The sequence below is a fragment of the Callithrix jacchus genome, chromosome 5 (genome assembly GCF_049354715.1).
Source record: "Callithrix jacchus isolate 240 chromosome 5, calJac240_pri, whole genome shotgun sequence".
In the NCBI taxonomy this organism is placed as follows: Eukaryota; Metazoa; Chordata; class Mammalia; order Primates; family Cebidae; genus Callithrix; species Callithrix jacchus.
In genome coordinates, this window is record NC_133506.1 from 4,376,058 (window position 1) to 4,393,141 (window position 17,084).

The 17,084-nt window shown below is 46.6% G+C and overlaps 1 protein-coding gene and 1 long non-coding RNA gene across 6 annotated transcripts in view; one reads left to right on the forward strand and one right to left on the reverse strand.

Moving 5' to 3' along the window:
* Nucleotides 1-510: 510 nt before the first annotated feature.
* ACSS2 (acyl-CoA synthetase short chain family member 2) overlaps nt 511-17,084 on the reverse strand; it is a 47,029-nt gene continuing 30,455 nt past the window's right edge. For 2 of the 5 annotated variants that reach the window (XM_035298039.3, XM_035298036.3), the window contains exons 3-19: nt 15,193-15,284; nt 14,896-14,999; nt 14,583-14,655; nt 14,241-14,316; nt 13,976-14,090; nt 13,157-13,195; nt 9,092-9,229; nt 7,986-8,156; nt 7,544-7,677; nt 7,221-7,353; nt 7,083-7,139; nt 6,817-6,897; nt 4,930-5,038; nt 2,710-2,778; nt 2,195-2,371; nt 1,536-1,610; nt 511-1,400 (exon numbers count right to left, since the gene is read on the reverse strand). In XM_035298039.3, coding sequence (XP_035153930.1) covers nt 1,273-1,400; nt 1,536-1,610; nt 2,195-2,371; nt 2,710-2,778; nt 4,930-5,038; nt 6,817-6,897; nt 7,083-7,139; nt 7,221-7,353; nt 7,544-7,677; nt 7,986-8,156; nt 9,092-9,229; nt 13,157-13,195; nt 13,976-14,090; nt 14,241-14,316; nt 14,583-14,655; nt 14,896-14,999; nt 15,193-15,284 — 1,771 coding nt within the window. In that variant the 3' untranslated portion in view covers nt 511-1,272. The remainder of the gene's footprint in view (nt 1,401-1,535; nt 1,611-2,194; nt 2,372-2,709; nt 2,779-4,929; nt 5,039-6,816; nt 6,898-7,082; nt 7,140-7,220; nt 7,354-7,543; nt 7,678-7,985; nt 8,157-9,091; nt 9,230-13,156; nt 13,196-13,975; nt 14,091-14,240; nt 14,317-14,582; nt 14,656-14,895; nt 15,000-15,192; nt 15,285-17,084) is intronic. The other 3 variants (XM_078371061.1, XM_035298037.3, XM_035298041.3) reach the window with 2 other exon arrangements.
* On the forward strand, nt 7,797-16,099 carry LOC144582431 (uncharacterized). Its single transcript, XR_013535021.1, has 2 exons — nt 7,797-7,875; nt 13,788-16,099. It is a non-coding gene; the product is annotated as an uncharacterized LOC144582431 (long non-coding RNA).

Consider the following 17,084-nt stretch of genomic DNA (forward strand, 5'->3'; position numbering starts at 1 on the left):
GATTCCTTACTTTGTGCATAGAAGGGAGAGGGGAGCTGCAACCTACGTCAGCCCACTTAAGGTGTATTAGAGCAGGGGAAGTGACTGAGCTGTAATCAGGGTCTCCCTAGACCCAGACCCTACAGGTGGGACCCTGAAGTTTCAATCCTTAGCCACCTACTAATGCTCCTACTGGATCATAGGAAGAAAGAGATTTCCTGGCAGGAGCCCAGGAGGGAAGGCAACCATCACGGGACATAAATGGGATATAACATGTTCTAACCATGGTCCCAACCATGATAGGACATAACATATTCCCTCCTGCCAGTGAACTGGCTTCAATCACTTTCCTGCTTAGCTCAGGGGCTTGTCAAAGGGCCTATTAGTGAAGCCTCCTTGGCTCTGCCCAAACCAAAAGTTCTAGAAGGATGATATTGGGGGTAGTCCTAGGAAATACCCCTCCCCTTCCTATCTGCCACTAATGAATATACAGCCTCAGTGCACAGATACCTAAGAAAACAAGTCATCATCTTCTTGAGATCACAGGCTTTATTCCTACAACCACATGGCTTGAGCCTGACTGGGGCAAAAAAAAAAAAAAACCCAGAATTTCGTTTGAGAATGTCTCCATGGGCAGAGTTCTGTTCAGGGGAGGGAGGAACAGAGGACAAGACAAGCTCCTCTGGTCCTAGGAACAAAACACATTTACTCCTTCAAAGAAGCAGATGATCTGAATACCCTCTGGAGACTGAATCTGCCCACACAGCCCCTGGAGCAAATGGGCAGACAGTACTGGCATCTGGCACAAAAGGGAATTCAGACCCAGAACAGAAGAAGCAGCAGAATATGTTTAAAATAGTAAGTTGTTCCTGGACTCACAAGCCATTGTTTTTAAGGACAAGTGCATGCCCAGTGTAAGTACTGGTGGTTCCTAAGAGAGCTGACATAGGGTTACACAGCTGCCTCCCTGCTTCAGTGGAGGCCCTCACATCCCCTCTGCACACTTAACTTGGGTTGGAGAGGTAGCCTTTTTATCCCTGTTCTGGGTTCTGAGAGCTCTGCAGTCTGGGGCATAGCAGACTGAGGCTGACCTGGGCCCTGTCCCTTCTGCCTGGCAGTCAAAGGAAGTGGTCTCCACACGGGTACAAAGCTGGTTTCCGGTCCCAGACAGCTGGTCAAGGGAGGGCAGTGTGGGTCAGTACTGGCCCTCAGCACTCCTGAGGGGGCAAAGAGGATGAGCAAAAGTTTGGAGAGCCAAGCAGGGGGAATCCTGGGTAAAGGTCAGGGTCATGTTCACTGGATGGTCAGGCAGCGGTGGCTGAAGAGGTGACTGATGACAGATGGGTCAGCCACAGTAGACGTGTCCCCTAGGTCATGGTCATTCTGAGCAATCTTCCGAAGCACTCGCCTCATGATTTTCCCTGGGGGACCACAGACTTCTAGTTACTTGGTGAAAGGACTGACCCACCCCAGCCCTGCCAAAGGCTTTCATCCACATACACCCCACCATCACCAGACCTCAGCCCATCCCAATCCATGGAGGCCTCTGAACATACCTGAGCGGGTTTTAGGCAATCCAGGTGCATTCTGGATGTAGTCTGGTGTGGCAATGGGGCCAATCTTTTCTCTAACTGTAACCAACAAATCATCAAACATTTTCAGCACCTTTAGGCAGACTTTCAAAAACCAAAGTAAAGAGGTTTTGTTCCCCACCTGTTTCCTTTTCAAGGCCCTGCCCAGAGACAGCCTCAGGATCACTGCTTCTCTTGCTCTCAACACAATGTCTTTTTACTCTCTCATTTTAGCTTATGGAACTCAGGCTGTAGAATGAGCCAAACTCTAGTTTAAATGCTACCTTTCTAGAGGCCTTGGGCAAGTGACTTACCTTCTATTAGTTTCAGTTTCATCATCTTTACAATGAAGGTAACAATAAGATCTGTTTCATGGAGGTGACTATAGGGATTAAGTGGGGTAATTCATTTAAACCACTTAGCCTAGTGGTGGCATGAAGTATTCTATAAATGTTGGCTATTACTATTATCCTAGTGGGAGACTAGTAGAGACTGAACAGGAAGAGGGCAATCAGCCCACGGGGCCCTCTGGAATCTGTTTGTGGTTTGGGGAGCAGCTCACTCTAGCCCCTCCCCAACAACTTGCAGTGATAACTGAGCCTCCAAGACAGACCCTATAGTCCCTGCCCAGGGAGGCTCCTCACTCTGCTTCTTGAGCTCCTCGGTGAGCTTGGGGCTGAAGTTGTGGCCATCACACAAGGTGACAAAACAGTAGAGGCATTCACCCTTCACAGGATGAGGGTGGCCCACCACAGCTGCCTCTGCAACAGCCTCATGTTCCACAAGTGCTGACTCCACCTCTGCTGTACTCAGCAAGTGTCCTTGTCAAGAGAAAGGAAGCGCCATGAGAGAGATCCCAGACTCTGCCCAAGTCCCTGCTCCATCTGTACCCACAGGGCAGTCCTGATCTGATCAAACAGAGAAGGCCCTTCATTCACTCCTCACATGACATGCTTTCAGTCACCCCACCATCCCAGTTCCCCTACTCCAGGTACATACCAGTGTTCATGACTCCTCTAAAACCTGAGCCCAGAACTGAATGCTGTACTTAGTACATGGTCTGGCCAAAGGACACTTGTGGGCTCTCATGGAAGGCTTCCACTGGGTGTTGCCAGAGGAGCAGAGTTAATGAGATGGGAAGGTGGCCCCTGGCCCTCACCAGATACATTGAGCATGTCATCAATCCTGCCAGTGATCCAGTAATAGCCATCCTGGTCCCGCCGGCAGCCTGGGAAGAAATACAAAACCTACTAAATAAAAACCCTACAGTAGGATACCTGATCCAGATTACCAAACTGCCACACCCTCTGCAATAGCCTTCTAGCAAGTCTGCTTCCACTCTTGCCCTCAGTGGTGGCCAGCCTCCAAGATGGCCCGCTGATCTCTGCCTCTTGGTATCCATAGACCTGGCAGTCCTCTTTCTCATTGTACTAGGGTTAGTCTACGTTATCAGCAGAATTTGGCAGAAGTGATAGGATGTCACTTCTGAAATTAGGTTGTAGAAGATACCTAGCTTGTCTTGGTTGTGTTGTCTCAGATCATTTGCTGTGGGGTAAGCCAGTGCCCTGTTGTGAGCAGTACTATGGTGAGGTGAGGAACTAAGGATTCCTGCTAACAAGCATGCAAGTGAGCATGAACATAGGTCCTCCAGGCTCAGTCAGATCTTCAGATGACTGTAGCCCCTACCAACAGTTTGACTGAAACCCACAAGAGAACCAGAATGAGAGCTACCCAGCTAAACTGTTCACAGACTCCTGATCCTCAGAAACTGTATAAGATAATATTTGTTATTTTAAGTTCCAACTTTTGGGATAATTTGTTCCATGGCAATAGATAACTAGTATACTCACCCAAAGGCAAAGTTATTTTCTTTTTTTTTTTTTTTAGAGACAGGGTTTTACCATGTTGGCCAGGCTGGTCTGGAACTCCTGACCTTGAGTGATTTGGCCAGGCTGGTCTTGAACTCCTGACCTCAAGTGATCCACCTGCCTCGGCCTCTCAAAGTGCTAGGATTACAGGCGTGCGCCACTGTGCCCAGCCGAAGTTATTTTCTGAACAGTAAATCAGTTCTTAGCACTCCCCTGCTTAAAACCCCAAAAAGTTTCCCACTGTACTTTGAATAGAGCCCACAAGACCCTCCCTATATTACGTTTTCTTTTTTCTTTTTCTTTCTACCCTCCCTATATTACATACATCTCCAACGCCATATAATATTATTCTCTTTGCTTGCTACACTCCAGCCACCCAGGCTTCAGTCCATTCCTCAGACATCTCTAGCTTGTGCCCCTCTGCACAGAACACTTTTACTCTAGATTATGTCTGTTTCCTTCTCGGGCTTCAAGTCTCTGCTCTAATGTCACTTCAGAGAAGTCTTCTCTGACTATCCTATGTTCGGTAGCCATCCCTGCAAACACTCATTATCATGTTACCCTGTTTATTTTTCTTCACAGCACTTATCTCTGTCTAAAATAAGCTTATTTATTTGTTTGCTGGGCTTATTGTCTGTCTCCCCTTACTAGAATCCCCATGAGGGAAGAGACTTTGACTACATTATTCATGATAATATCCCCTGTGCTTAGATCAGTGCCTAGACACAGTAGGTGCTCAGATCTTATGGTTGAATGGGTTGGTGGATGAATAGATGGACTAATGTAGGCTCCAAACATGGAGACAAATATGTTATAATACTATGTACTGCCACATGCCCCATCTCTTTCAACACAGGAGCATACATTGTACATCTTTCCTCATACATCAAAGTTCAGATGGCACCATCCTGAGACTCCTCCTGCTATACTCATTCCTGCCCTTACAGTCTTCTTTGTAGCTCTGGCTAGATACCAGATACTGACATGTAGGACACATTCTTCTCTGATTTTCTTTACCCCTAACAAACTGATCTAGTTTGGATGTTTGTCCCTTCCAAATCTCATGTTGAAATGTGATCCCCAGTATTGGAGGTGGGGCCTGGTGGGAGGTGTTTTGGTCATGGGGGGCAGATCCTTCATGAATGGCTTGGTGCTGTACTTGCAGTAATGAGTGAGTTCTCACTCTATGAGTTCATGCAGGATCTGGTTGTTTAACAGAGGCTGGCAGCTCCTCCTTCTCTCCCTTGCTTCCTCTCTTGCCATGTCATACACTGGCTCTCCCTTCGCTTTCTGCCATGATTGGAAGCTACCTAAGGCCTCACCAGAAGCAGATGCCAGCACCATACGTCCTGTACAGCCTGAAGAATGATGATCCAAAATAAATCTTTTTTCTTTATAAGTCACCCAGTCTCAGGTACTCTTTTAGGGCAACACACCAACTCTTCCTGGAAATGGAAGTTGAAGGTACATGTCTTAGTGGGAGGTGCAAGAAAGGGATAGCTAAGGCTCACCATCTCCTGTAACATAGTATCCAGGGAACTTCTTAAAGTAGGTTGTCTCAAAGCGTTCATGGTTCCCATAGACTGTGCGCATGATCCCTGGCCAGGGCTGCTTGAACACCTGGGGAGTGAGGAAGGGACAGTGATCACATTTGCTATGCTGTCTCACTGAAAGATAATTACAGCTTTTCTAAACCTAGGGGAAAGTATCCTGAATACCATTCCTGAGAAGGAGGACAAAGTACAGGCTTTAGAGACAGATGATCCTGCCTTGGAATCCCAGCTCTACCACTTACTAGCTAGGTGACCTCAGGGAAGTAACTTTACCTCTCTGAGCTCTGGACTTCAGGATCCTCATCTGTAAATCAGAGAAAATAATTTCTGTCTTCTAAAGTTACTGTGAGGATTAAATTAAAACTATGTGGAAATTGCCTAGCCCAGTGTTCTATTATTCAGCGTTTAGTAAATTTGTGTCTCCTTCTGAGTAATCCTTCAGAAAGCAGGTCCATTTGATACAAATGAAAACAGTCATTTTAAAAAAGTGGTACCCAGCCAGGCATGGTGGCTTACACTTATAATCCCAGCACTTTGGGAGGCTGAGGCAGGCAGATCACCTGAGGTCGGGAGATCAAGACTAGCCTGGCCAAAATGAAGAAACCGACTCTACTAAAAAAACAAAAGAAATTAGCCAGGTATGGTGGTGGATGCCTGTAATCCCAGCTACTTGGGAGGCTCAGGCAAGAGAATCTCTTGAACCCAGGAGGCAGAGGTTGTGGTGACCTGAGATCGTGCCATTGCACACTAGCCTGGGCAACAAGAGTGAAACTCTGTCTCAAAAAAAAAAAAGTGATATATACACACACAAGTAAATAATTATTGCCCTATCAGTAACACTCTTTGGCAGCAGATTGATGGAATGGATGGAATTCTAGGCTGAGTCAGAAGGCCGGGATATACATCCTGCCCATTACTAACTTGCTCTTGGGGAAGTGAAATGGGGTGGGGTTGAAGCGACAGGTGAGCCTCCTACAAGTTCAAATACAATGATCACAACAGCTGATGTTTATCAAGTATTCATTGTTAGTTTCTCTGCTAATCCTTTCACATGGATTATCTAACTCAAGCAAGTAACCACAGGAGATAAAGGCACTATTTTTTTTTTTTTGAGACGGAGCTTTGCTCTTGTCACTCAGGCTGGAGAGCAATGGCACGATTTCAGCTCAATGCAACCTTCATCTCCTGGGTTCAAGAGATTCTCCTGTCTCAGCCTCCCATGTCACTGGGATTACTGACGTCCACCACCACATTGGCTAATTTTCGTATTTTTAGTAGAGACAAGGCTTCACCATGTGGGCCAGGGTGGTCTCGCACTCCTGACCTCAGGTGATCCACCTGCCTCAGCCTCCCAAAGTTTTGGGATTACGGGTGTGAGCCACTGCACCCAGCCAGAGGCACCATTTTAACCCTATTTTACAAATTAGAAAATGTAGGTTCAGAGGGGTTAGGTAACTTATCTGCGGTCACAAAAGTGGCAGAGCTAGGATTTGACCCCAGGCGGGGTGACTCCAGATTCTACATGATTTTTCACTATGTTATGAAGCCTCCTTTGTCTAGAATGTTTGTCAAAAGAAGATGGGACTAAATCTTCCAGACCCAAAAAGGTACCATCGGGAATCTGAGCAGACTCTTAAAAGGCCCTTGAGAGACTTATGGGCCAAAAGGAAGAGATGCAGGCAAAGCAGGGTCCCCTCCAGGGTCTCTCAGTGAGCAAACCTCCAGCCATGAAGCTTCAGTCCTAAGCAGCTACCAGGAGAGATTAGGTTATTAACTCTAAAGCAAAGTACCCTTGGCAGACCCTTTCCCCCTCTTCTTAAAGACTCACAAAGGCTGGGGCCTCACCAGATAGCCTTCAGCTTCACCTTCCAACTCTTCCCCAGACTCATTCAGGATTGCAGGAGCTACACCAAAGAATGGGAATGTCTAGAAGCAAACAGGAGACAGAACCCAGGAAGAGGAATGAGGCAACTCTGACACAACTCCCAAGGAGCTCCAGAACCCTAAATTCCTCACACATATCAGTCCAGTTATCCACTGTCTAGCTAGGCCAAATGCCTCAAGACACTATCCCTGCGTAGCCCAAGACCAGCCAGGGGAGCATCACTCACAGCAGAACCAGGCTTCATGGGTGTGGCACCAGGAAGGGGAGTCAACATGTGGCCACCCTGTAGAAGTCAGAGATGAGAAATTTGAGTCAATCTTCCTGCATTATCCCTGAGCCCCAGCCTTCTGAACCCTTCACTCACTGTCTCTGTTTGCCAGAAGGTGTCCACGATGGGGCAGCGCTGGGCACCTACCACCCGATGGTACCACAGCCAGGCCTCAGGATTGATGGGTTCACCCACTGTGCCTAACACCTGCAAGGTTGCCCGGCTATGCCTGGGGCAGAGGAATGGGAGAGAGGAAGGCTCTGAGTGCTACTGAAGGACACATATATCCAAGTTTTTCTATTGCCCCATCCTCTGTTCCAGGTCAGGGAGTTGGGACAATGGAAAGGAAGAGACTATATAAGGGCCAGCACCCAGCTCTGAGGGATACCCATGGGGCAGCAACTGGGAAGGGGTCTCACTTAGTGACAGGCTCATCTCCAAACTTCATAAGCAGACGGATGGCTGTGGGTGCTGTGTAGAACTTGGTCACCTTGTATTTGTCCACAATGCTCCACAGGCGGCTCACATCCGGATATGTGGGAATACCCTCAAACTGACCCATAAGGCTAGTCATTCCCAGTCTTTCCCAATAGGCCTTCCATTCATCCCCCTACTATTCCCTTAGGTTCTGTATTTTCACCATTCTGATCAACCATATCTTCACTCCCTGACCAGACAAACCAAGATATCTTCCTAGTCATGATATACGACCCTCTCAGGACTTCTCTTTCTCCAGGAAGCAGATGATTGCGTAAGTAACCCTCCCTCTAGACCAAGTATCCTTGGGAGGCAGTCACCCAGGATAATCTTGTCCATCCCCCATCTAGGCCAGGTGGCCATGGGTCCCAGTTCCCTTCTCACCAAAACACTGGTGGCACCATTGGCCAGAGGCCCATAGGTGACATAGGAATGGCCAGTGATCCAACCAATGTCTGCTGTGCACCAGAACACATCCGCTGCATGGAAGTCAAACACATACTTGAAGGTTGTGGCTACATAGAGCATGTAGCCCCCAACCGTGTGAACCACACCCTGTGGGAAGAATGGGGAACAGGTTAGGGCCTCATGCATATCCCTACTGACCACCAAATGGAGGCTGGGCAGAGCTGTAGGAAGATCCTCCTCAGGGATTCCAGCCCTGTCACCACCCCTTTCACAGCATCCATCTATCTTCCAATCTCCTTTTCTCCATGCTCTCATCTCATCTTGATCATACTCCTGATGACACGCATGTCTATCAGTCCATCATTCACACCAACACCATCAGATAGTATTTCAGAGACACCCACATCACTCACACACATGAACACTCCTAGCATACTATTTAATAGTCCCTCTGTTGTGTATGTGTGCCCACACACCCAATTACACACCATCAGAGTGAGTAGAAAAAAAAGATAATCCTCTCTGTTTACTCCATTCTTACCCCCTTCTCTATGAAGGGGAGGCCAAAACTGTGTTTCTAAAGGCTCATTGAGGGATATTTCAAAGCCTATGGAGATAATTTAGGAATTGGGTGGGCAGAAAATAGAGTGACATAGCTTTCAAGTCAATGGAAGAATCAGAGTTTTCTTAAGTGTTTCTGGCTCCCACACTGTGTGCTGGTAGAGGACTACACGTTAACAGCATGCCATGTGGAACAAATTGAACTCTAAGAGTTACGGTCTTAGAAGCCCAAGAGGGATCTCTGTGCCCACACTTGGCCTTGAGTTAACAGAATAGCTCTCCTTCCACCAAACCATGAGGGCATAGGGAAAGAACTTCCATGTCAGCCATATAAAACCCTCCACCTGAATTGTCTCACCCTGGGCCTCACCACCGATAGATCGAGGATTTATGTCTTAATTTAATTTAGAAAAGACAATGTTACATTTCCAAAACTTATGGTTGTAGGAAAAAAATAATTTCATTATCTATTTCCTCAGAAACTTACTTCTTACCCCTATATAATACAAACACACACTTGCCTTGGGTTTTCCTGTGGAGCCACTGGTGTACAGGATGAAGAGTGGGTCCTCAGCATCACACCACTCAGGCTCACACTCATCCCCCGCCTCTTGCATGAGCTCATGCCACCACAAGTCGATCCCTTGGTTCCATGAGATCTGCAGGGAGAGGAAGACAGGAATGGGCAGGGAAGAACTGTGAACAGCTCAAGATGCAGACAAGATACACCCGTACCTTGCCACTGGAGGGAATGAGATGGGACAGGCAGGTAGGAGTACAGGAAGGGAGAGAAGACCCTTCAAGGATAGAATGGAACAGAAAGAACAGGAACAGAACTCAAGCTTACTGAGTACTCCAACCACCCTGCCATCCTACCCCCCTCTCTTCCCAGAACTCCTCTTACCTGGCCTCAGGCTAAGGAGGAGCCCTTGGTCTCCCCAACTAGGACCTCCATGAAGGCAGTGGCATGTCTTTCCCCCCAATCCCTGCCTTATCTCCAACACCTAGCAAAGTGCCTGGCACTCAGTAAATTTTTGTTGGATGAATGACTATGCACACACAGATCTACATACATACATATGTACTTACGGGGCTAGGCTCATTAGCAAGGATGCAGACACCACACAATTCAGAAATGCAAAATTAGTCAGAACCTATAGGTGAGGCGGGCACCTGACCCTGTTAGTAGTAAAATACATCAATAGATTTTGGTACAAGCACTTTTCCCTGCATGTCCAGACCCAATCCACATCTGCAGGTTCCTACACTGGCTCTGCTCCTACCTTGACACCACTGATATGAATAGGGTTTCCCACAGAGACTTTTAATTGAGGGGACAGGTTCCATTCACTTCAAGTTGGTAGAAAAGGAACAAGGTGGACTTCTCCCAGTAGAAGGATGTCCCCCTATCCCTGAATGCCTTTGATAATTACTTCTGGATCTGTCATCCTGAAACTTCTCTAAATTCTCCTTTGAAACTGTTTTACTTTGCTGTCTATATTACCTCTTTGAACACTAGTTTTGAGCCTACTATCTGCTGAATGAAGTTAGAGCCCTGGAATTTGTCAGAAATCTTCAGTGTACTTCAATACCAGTTCTGCCACTTCCTAGCTATATAGCCTTGGGCAAGTCACTTTACCTTAAGTCTCACCTTTTAAAAACGAGGACAGTCATTCTTGCCCTAATGAACTCACAGGATGTGGTAAACACCAAAAGAGGAAAGTATTATCTAGTAAACATCAAGCCTTGGATTGCCCCAAGGGTAGAAGTGGGGGTGAGATGAGGAAAACTGATGAACTCAGGAGAGATAGAGGTTAGTTCAGTGACTCCTGGGAGTTAAGTGTTGAGCTGGGTGCCGTGGCTCATGCCTGTAATCTCAGCACTTTGGGAGGCCAAGGCAGGTAGATCACCTGAGGTCAGGAGATCAAGACCAGTCTGGCCAACATGGTGAAACCCCATCTCTACTAAAAATACAAAAAGTATCCAGGTGTGGTGGCAGTAGCCTGTAATCCCAGCTACTGGGGAGGCTGGGGCAGGAGAATTGATTGAAACTGGGAGGCGGAGGTTGCAGTGAGCCGAGACCATACCACTGTACTCCAGCCTGGGCGACAGAGTAAGACTCTGTCTCAAAAAACAAACAAACAAAAAAGCAACTTAAGAGGGTGATGATGGGAATTTTTGGGGGTTTGCTTTAGCTGTCACAAAGTCATCTCATATTCATTAGATTCCTGCATGTTCAATGGCCCTGGCTGGCAGGTAGACATGGTGGTGTAAGAGAAATGCCCTTCTCCCATTATAAGGATATATATTAATCTGTTGTGTGCATATTTGGTTAAAAAAATCCTGAAGTGTTAGATACACAGCTTGATAAATTAGAAAATGGCTCCCTTCTTTCTGTACTACCTGCCCCCTTATGGTAGAGAATTTGAAATTTCTGGATTATGAACATCATAAAAATGACAAGCCTAGAAAAAGGAAGAAGAGAGAGAAAGCTGCCCACAGTTAGAAAACATTAGAACACACCCGATTTTGTCTATCTATATGCATCTACACATACATTGTCACATGGATACTTTTTTCCTGCCAAATGATCACTTGAGATGAGGGTACTAAGGTATTCAATCAGAAGTATCAATACTGCTTTGGACAAATAGTGCTGGTCCGTCATAGAACAGGCACTAAGTACACATAAGGGCAAGGCATAGTTACACCGTGGCTCTGCAAGGAGGGCACCCTTATAATCTTACATTATTTCCTTTGTGGGTGTGTGTGTATACAGAGGTGGAGGGGTTAGAGTACTCCAGGTGTGGAACTGATAACTGGCACCAGGAAGCAGAGTGAACTCAATTAGTAAAGCAAACTGGTTGTGAATTGGGTGTGTGCCTATGAGGCCCCAGGCTCTGAACCAGGAAAAGGTCTGAATTTTCTTAAGAATTGAGGAGTTGGCCTTTGTCCTTGGTCCAGGATAGCCTCAGGGAGGGCAGCTGCCAGGTACGGAAGAGGAATATGAGGGAGCTCATAGATGATATGGTTGAGGAGGGTACCTGCAAACCCTGCCAGGCTCTGCCTAGAAGATTGTTTAAAGATAAAGGGTTTGAAGCTCTGCCAGGATTTTTGCAGCTCTTTTGAAAATTTTTTTTAATTTTTAAATAAGAGACCCATTGTCAGAAAGATTTTTGCAGCTTTGACTGCAATTCTCAGACCAACAAACCTGTACTTTTTAAGCCTATTTTTATGCTCTTTGGTGTTTTGGAAACTGCTTGTTTTCACCTCCAAGAAACAAAAATCCAGTAGCCTTTGGCCTGAAGGTCTCTGGTACTAAGAATTACAAGTTTGTTATTTCTTTTCTGGTCTCTCTATTAGAAATGCCAGTCTGTCTGTTGCATTAAGGGGAAGCAAAAACAGCTAACATTTATGGAGTAGTTACTATGTGCCAAACACCTTACATATATTGAGAAAACCCTATAAGATAGGTATAATTATTATCATTATCTTATGGATGGAGAAACAGGCAAGAGAGCTTAAGTAATTTGTTCAAGTTTGCACAGTAGCAGGTGGCAGAGCCAGGATTTAAACCCAAGTAGTCTGGCTTCAGAGATTATAATTTAAGCTACTAAGTTTGTCACCTCTTTCAAAAGAAGGGGTGTATGTCCCTGCCTGAGTTTTAAAAGGAAAGCAGTGTCCCTTGGGAAGGAGATCTGTCTCCACTGTGCTAATGAGAATAGAGAAAAGGGGCTTATATCTACCATTAGCCTAAGAGGTTAATCATAGCAGATTTAGAATAAGACACCCTGTGAGGATGGTAAAACCCAGAGCAATAGTGAGCTTTATCTGTGGTTTTAGGAAGGGAAGCTGTTTCCCTTTATAGCATGTATTGCCATCTCTCCATTACTGATAAGGAAACTGAAGGTCCAGAGGGGAGAATTGACTTATTCAAGGTCATACAGCTAAAAATTGGTCTCTGGACTCCAGGCCCACTCTCTCCTTGATACTAATCTGCTTTGAGCACTCCCTTGTGGATCTCCCTTCTTAGAACCACCTACAATGTGACTTTTGTTCAGTTTAGCACTTAATCATATTGCAAAGTTATATGCAGTTTATAAATCCCAAAGTACTGTATAAATGTATTCAGGAATCTTCTCTGCTGTCCTGTATAAAACTTGGGTTTTTCTCTGTATTAATAATACATATCTAACTCCCCAGATTGATGGTGAATTCCCAAAGTCAGGATCTGAACCTCCTCCACCTACTCCTCCTCTTGTCCCTCTTGGCTCTGCTCCAGTTACCTGCACAGTTAATGTTTTTGAACAGGTTACCTTGTCCCCTCTCCCACAAAGGTCCTGAGCAGCAGGATAAAATGGGTTCCGTTGTACCTCTCTAAGATCCATGCTATATGCAATTCACAGAGGCAGCAACAGATATAATTTCATCACCCTTCAGTGGCTTAGATGGCAAGCTGCCCAGGGGCAAGGGAAAGGAGGGTTAGGTTTGGCAGCCATCTTAATGGGGCAAACAGGCAAAGGGCAGATGAACACATAGACAAGCACATAGGAAAGCGGTGCCCATGGCAGTGCAGAAATGGATACCTTGGGCCGAACACGCTTGGATTTCTCTTTCAGCTTACCCTGTTAAAAGCCCAGGGTGAAAAGGGTAGTGAGGTGGGTCCAAAAACACAAGGAGTGGGAGCAAAGGGTCTGTGTGTCGTAAACCCCAAACTCTCTTCTCACTGGTCCTCCCTGTTTCTATTTTCCTGATCCTGATTCCAGCCCCTATACATGTAAAACCCCTAACACTGATTGGGCTCTCCAACTTCCCTAAACTAGACTACAGCCTCTCTAGCCCCAAGACCCCTCAGGGAGCCTCAAGTCACAGACTCTCAGTGTCTGTCTTTTTCAACCCCAGAACCTTGATCCCTCATGCTCCTCAGCCTGGAGGCCATCATTAGCTTTTCTACCATTCCTACCAAAAGCCCTAGATCCAAAGATAACAAGGGCCGTATTGTGAAGGCTGGACTCTGGTCCTTCCATGATGGGAATCCCTTAGGCCACAAAGGCAGCCCACCCCACATGACAGCCCAGTAATGGAGATGATTATACACTGTCACTCAAGTTAGACATTTCTAACAGAAGCCTAAGCCCTGAGGATCCCCTGTGCCCACAAGGATACCAAAACCAGCACAAGAGTCTCCCTTGCAATCATTTGTGCTATGTTCTCTAGGTACAAGGGACTCTCTACCCACAGTTAAGGTCAAAGTCTTCCAGCTGCCACCTAAGCCCTGCTGGAGGAGACATTCCTAGAATTGCTCCCGGATCTTCAATATACAAGCAAGCAAAGGACATCAAGAATTTTCTGGGAAGAGTGAAGCAATCTGAGCCTGGAAAAAGGCATAGCAGTGCCAGACTCACCTGCGCACCCGGGCATGGCCTCTTAATTGGGGGGGACTGGCTGGAGGAGTCACCCACGCCCAGCTCTGCCCGCCCCAGGTGCTTGACCACAATGCAGCATCTCACTGGGAAACCCCTGGAGGAGAGAAAAGCCTAATGTGGTAGCCGGGTTGGCTCAAAGAGAACTTGGCAAGACCCACCCATGTCCATTTAGGGTAGAGGGAACAAAGGAAACCTAGCACTGGGGAAAGGCTCAGACAGTAGCCAACTGGCCAAATACACTTACTTCTCCTGACATTTCTGCAGGGCCTCGTCAGCCAGCTCCTTCAGGTTCACAAGCTTTTCCCCCCTGTAGAAGGCATCTTTGGGGAGCAACAGACATTCCAGGCCTTAGTAAGCACCACACTTCCTAGTGGGCACAATGTCCACAGAGCCCTTCCTGTGTGGGCCTCTTAACTCTGGCTCTTCCAGCTGATTTGAGCTGACAGGGTCAGCTGAGGCGGGACCAGGAGAGGAAGGGCAGGCAGTTTCTACCCTCTAGGCTGAGTAGCCCCAAATACCAACAAGCTGATTGGAGACCAAGGCTTGAGGTATGGGGGTTCTGGAGAAGAGGTGAGAGAATAGTCACCTGTAGTGATGAGAAGACTGCAGCTAGAATCCAGGATCCGTTCACATAGAGACTCTGAAGAGAAGCCTGCAAACTAGGGAAGGGAAGAAAGTCTGAGGGAGGGAAGGAAGCCCCAGGGGTTGAGTGAATAAGGAAAGGAGTTGCTCATGAAGCCTTCCGGATCTCTAAGCCAGGGTCCTGGAAGAAACCGAATAACTGATATGGACTGACGACACAAACCTTCTAAGTCCCTTAGTTTGTTATCTAGGCCCAACCTACTTCTCCAGAGCCCCATCCCCCATGCCTTCCCCTTTTCACCAGCCCAAACTCCTACCACAATGGAGTGCAAAGCCCCAATGCGGGCACACGCCAGCATAGCCACCACAAGCTCTGGGATCATAGGCATGTAGATGGCCACTCGGTCACCCTTCTGAATGCCTGCAGGTAAAAGCACAGAATACAAACCATGAACCCTTCCTGCTGCTACTCCCTCCCATCCAGCTAGCCTCCCTCCCAGCTGACCTGTTCTCTTCCTCTGTTACCACATTCTTTCCATCTCTTGCCCTCTCCCCATAAGCCTCAGATACCCCAAGGCCAGGCCCCCAGTCCCTTTCCCACAGCCAAAACTCACCCTGTTTTCGGAGAACATTGCTGAACTGACACACTTGGACCAGAAGCTCATGGTATGTGATCTGAGTGGTCTCCCCTGGCTCATTGCCCTCCCTGAGACATACCAGAAAGAATCAATGATTAGGGATATAACTTCCCCAAACAAGAAACAGGCATAGTCATAAAATCCATCCAGTGACACCAAGGCCTGGGACTATTCTGTGAGGGTGAGCTATCTGCCCACCATCAATCGTGCCATCGCCAATCTTGAGTTGACTGGTTAGATACTTTGGCTATTCAAGATACTTTGTACATATGTTGTGTGTCATTAGAAAATGCACTGTACACCTCTGATCCTTGATAAAATAGGGTGATGGCCCCTTCTCTTCCATCCTACTAATGCATTAAAAAGAAGTGGTATCACAGATGTGATTCCTTTTGATAAGGCATCAAGACTGCAATATTCAGAGTAGGGTCTCCAGATCACTTGTGCCTAAATCACCTAGAAGATTTGTAGATTCCTGCGCTCCAATTCAGACCTTCTGAATTAGAATCACAGAGTCCAAGGATCTGCTTAAGGTGGTACAAAGAATTAGTAGGGGATTCTGAAGCACATTTAAGGTTTGAGAATTGGCTGGGCACAGTGGATCACACCTTTGGAAGGCCAAGGCGGGTGGATCACAAGGTCAGGAGTTTGAGACCAGCCTGGCCAACACTCAGCTAAAAATACAAAAATTAGCTGAGTGTGGTGGTGTGTGCCTGTAATCCCAGCTACAGCGGAGGCTGAGGCACAAGAATTGCTTGAATCTGGGAGGCAGTGGTTGCAGTGAGCTGAGATTACATCACTGCACTCCAGCTTGGATGACAGAGTGAGATTCTTTAATAAATAAATAAACAAACAAACAAATAAATAAAGTTTGAGAATCACCACCCTGTATCTGGTGATTTCTGTCTACCTCCTCAACCTTGTCCCCGACTCCTTCCTAGGCTTTAGCCTGGTTTACCTCAGTCATTCCTTCATGTGTTCATTTGCTTATTCAACAGCTACTATGTGGTATATATGTGTATAGAAATAAGGCACCAATGCGTTGGGTGCAGTGGCTCACTCCTGTAATCCCAGCACACTGGGAGACCAAGGCAGGTGGATCACCTGAGGTCAGGAGTTGGAGACCAGCCTGGCCAACATGGTGAAACCCTGTTGCTACTAAAAATAAAAAAATTAGGTGAGTGTTGGGGGGCATGCCTATAATCTTAGCTACTGGGGAGGTGGAGGCAGAAGAATCACTTGAACCCAGGAGGTGGAGGTTGTGGAGAGCTGAGATCATGCCACTACACTCCAGCCTGGGTGAAAGAGTAAGACTCTGTCTCAAAAAAAAAGAAGACACCAATGAACAAGATAAGTAAGATACCTGATATCAAGGAGCTTATATTCCAATGATAGTATAGGTAATAAATAACAAATATAACCAAGATAAGTTCAGATTATGATAAGCATTATAAAGGAAATAAAGCAGAATGATATAAAAATGAGCGACTAGGAAGAAATGTTTCTTAAAAATATCTTGAGTCAGGCGCAGTGGCTCACACCTATAATCCTGACATGTTAGAAGGCCAAGGTGGGATGACTGCCTGAGTCCAGGAGTTAAAGACCAGCCTGGACAACATAGCAAGATCCCATCTCTAAAAAAAATTATCTGGGTGTGGTGGCATGTGCCTATAGTCCCAGCCACTCAGAAAGATGAGATGGGAAGATCTCTTGGCTCATGCTTGTAATCCCAACACTTTGGAAGGCCAAGGCAGGAGGATCACTTGAGACCAGGAGTTCAAGACCAATCTGAACAACATAGCAAGATCCCCTCTCTACAAAAAAAAAGATTTTTTCAATTAACTGAGTATGGTGGTACATGCCTGCAG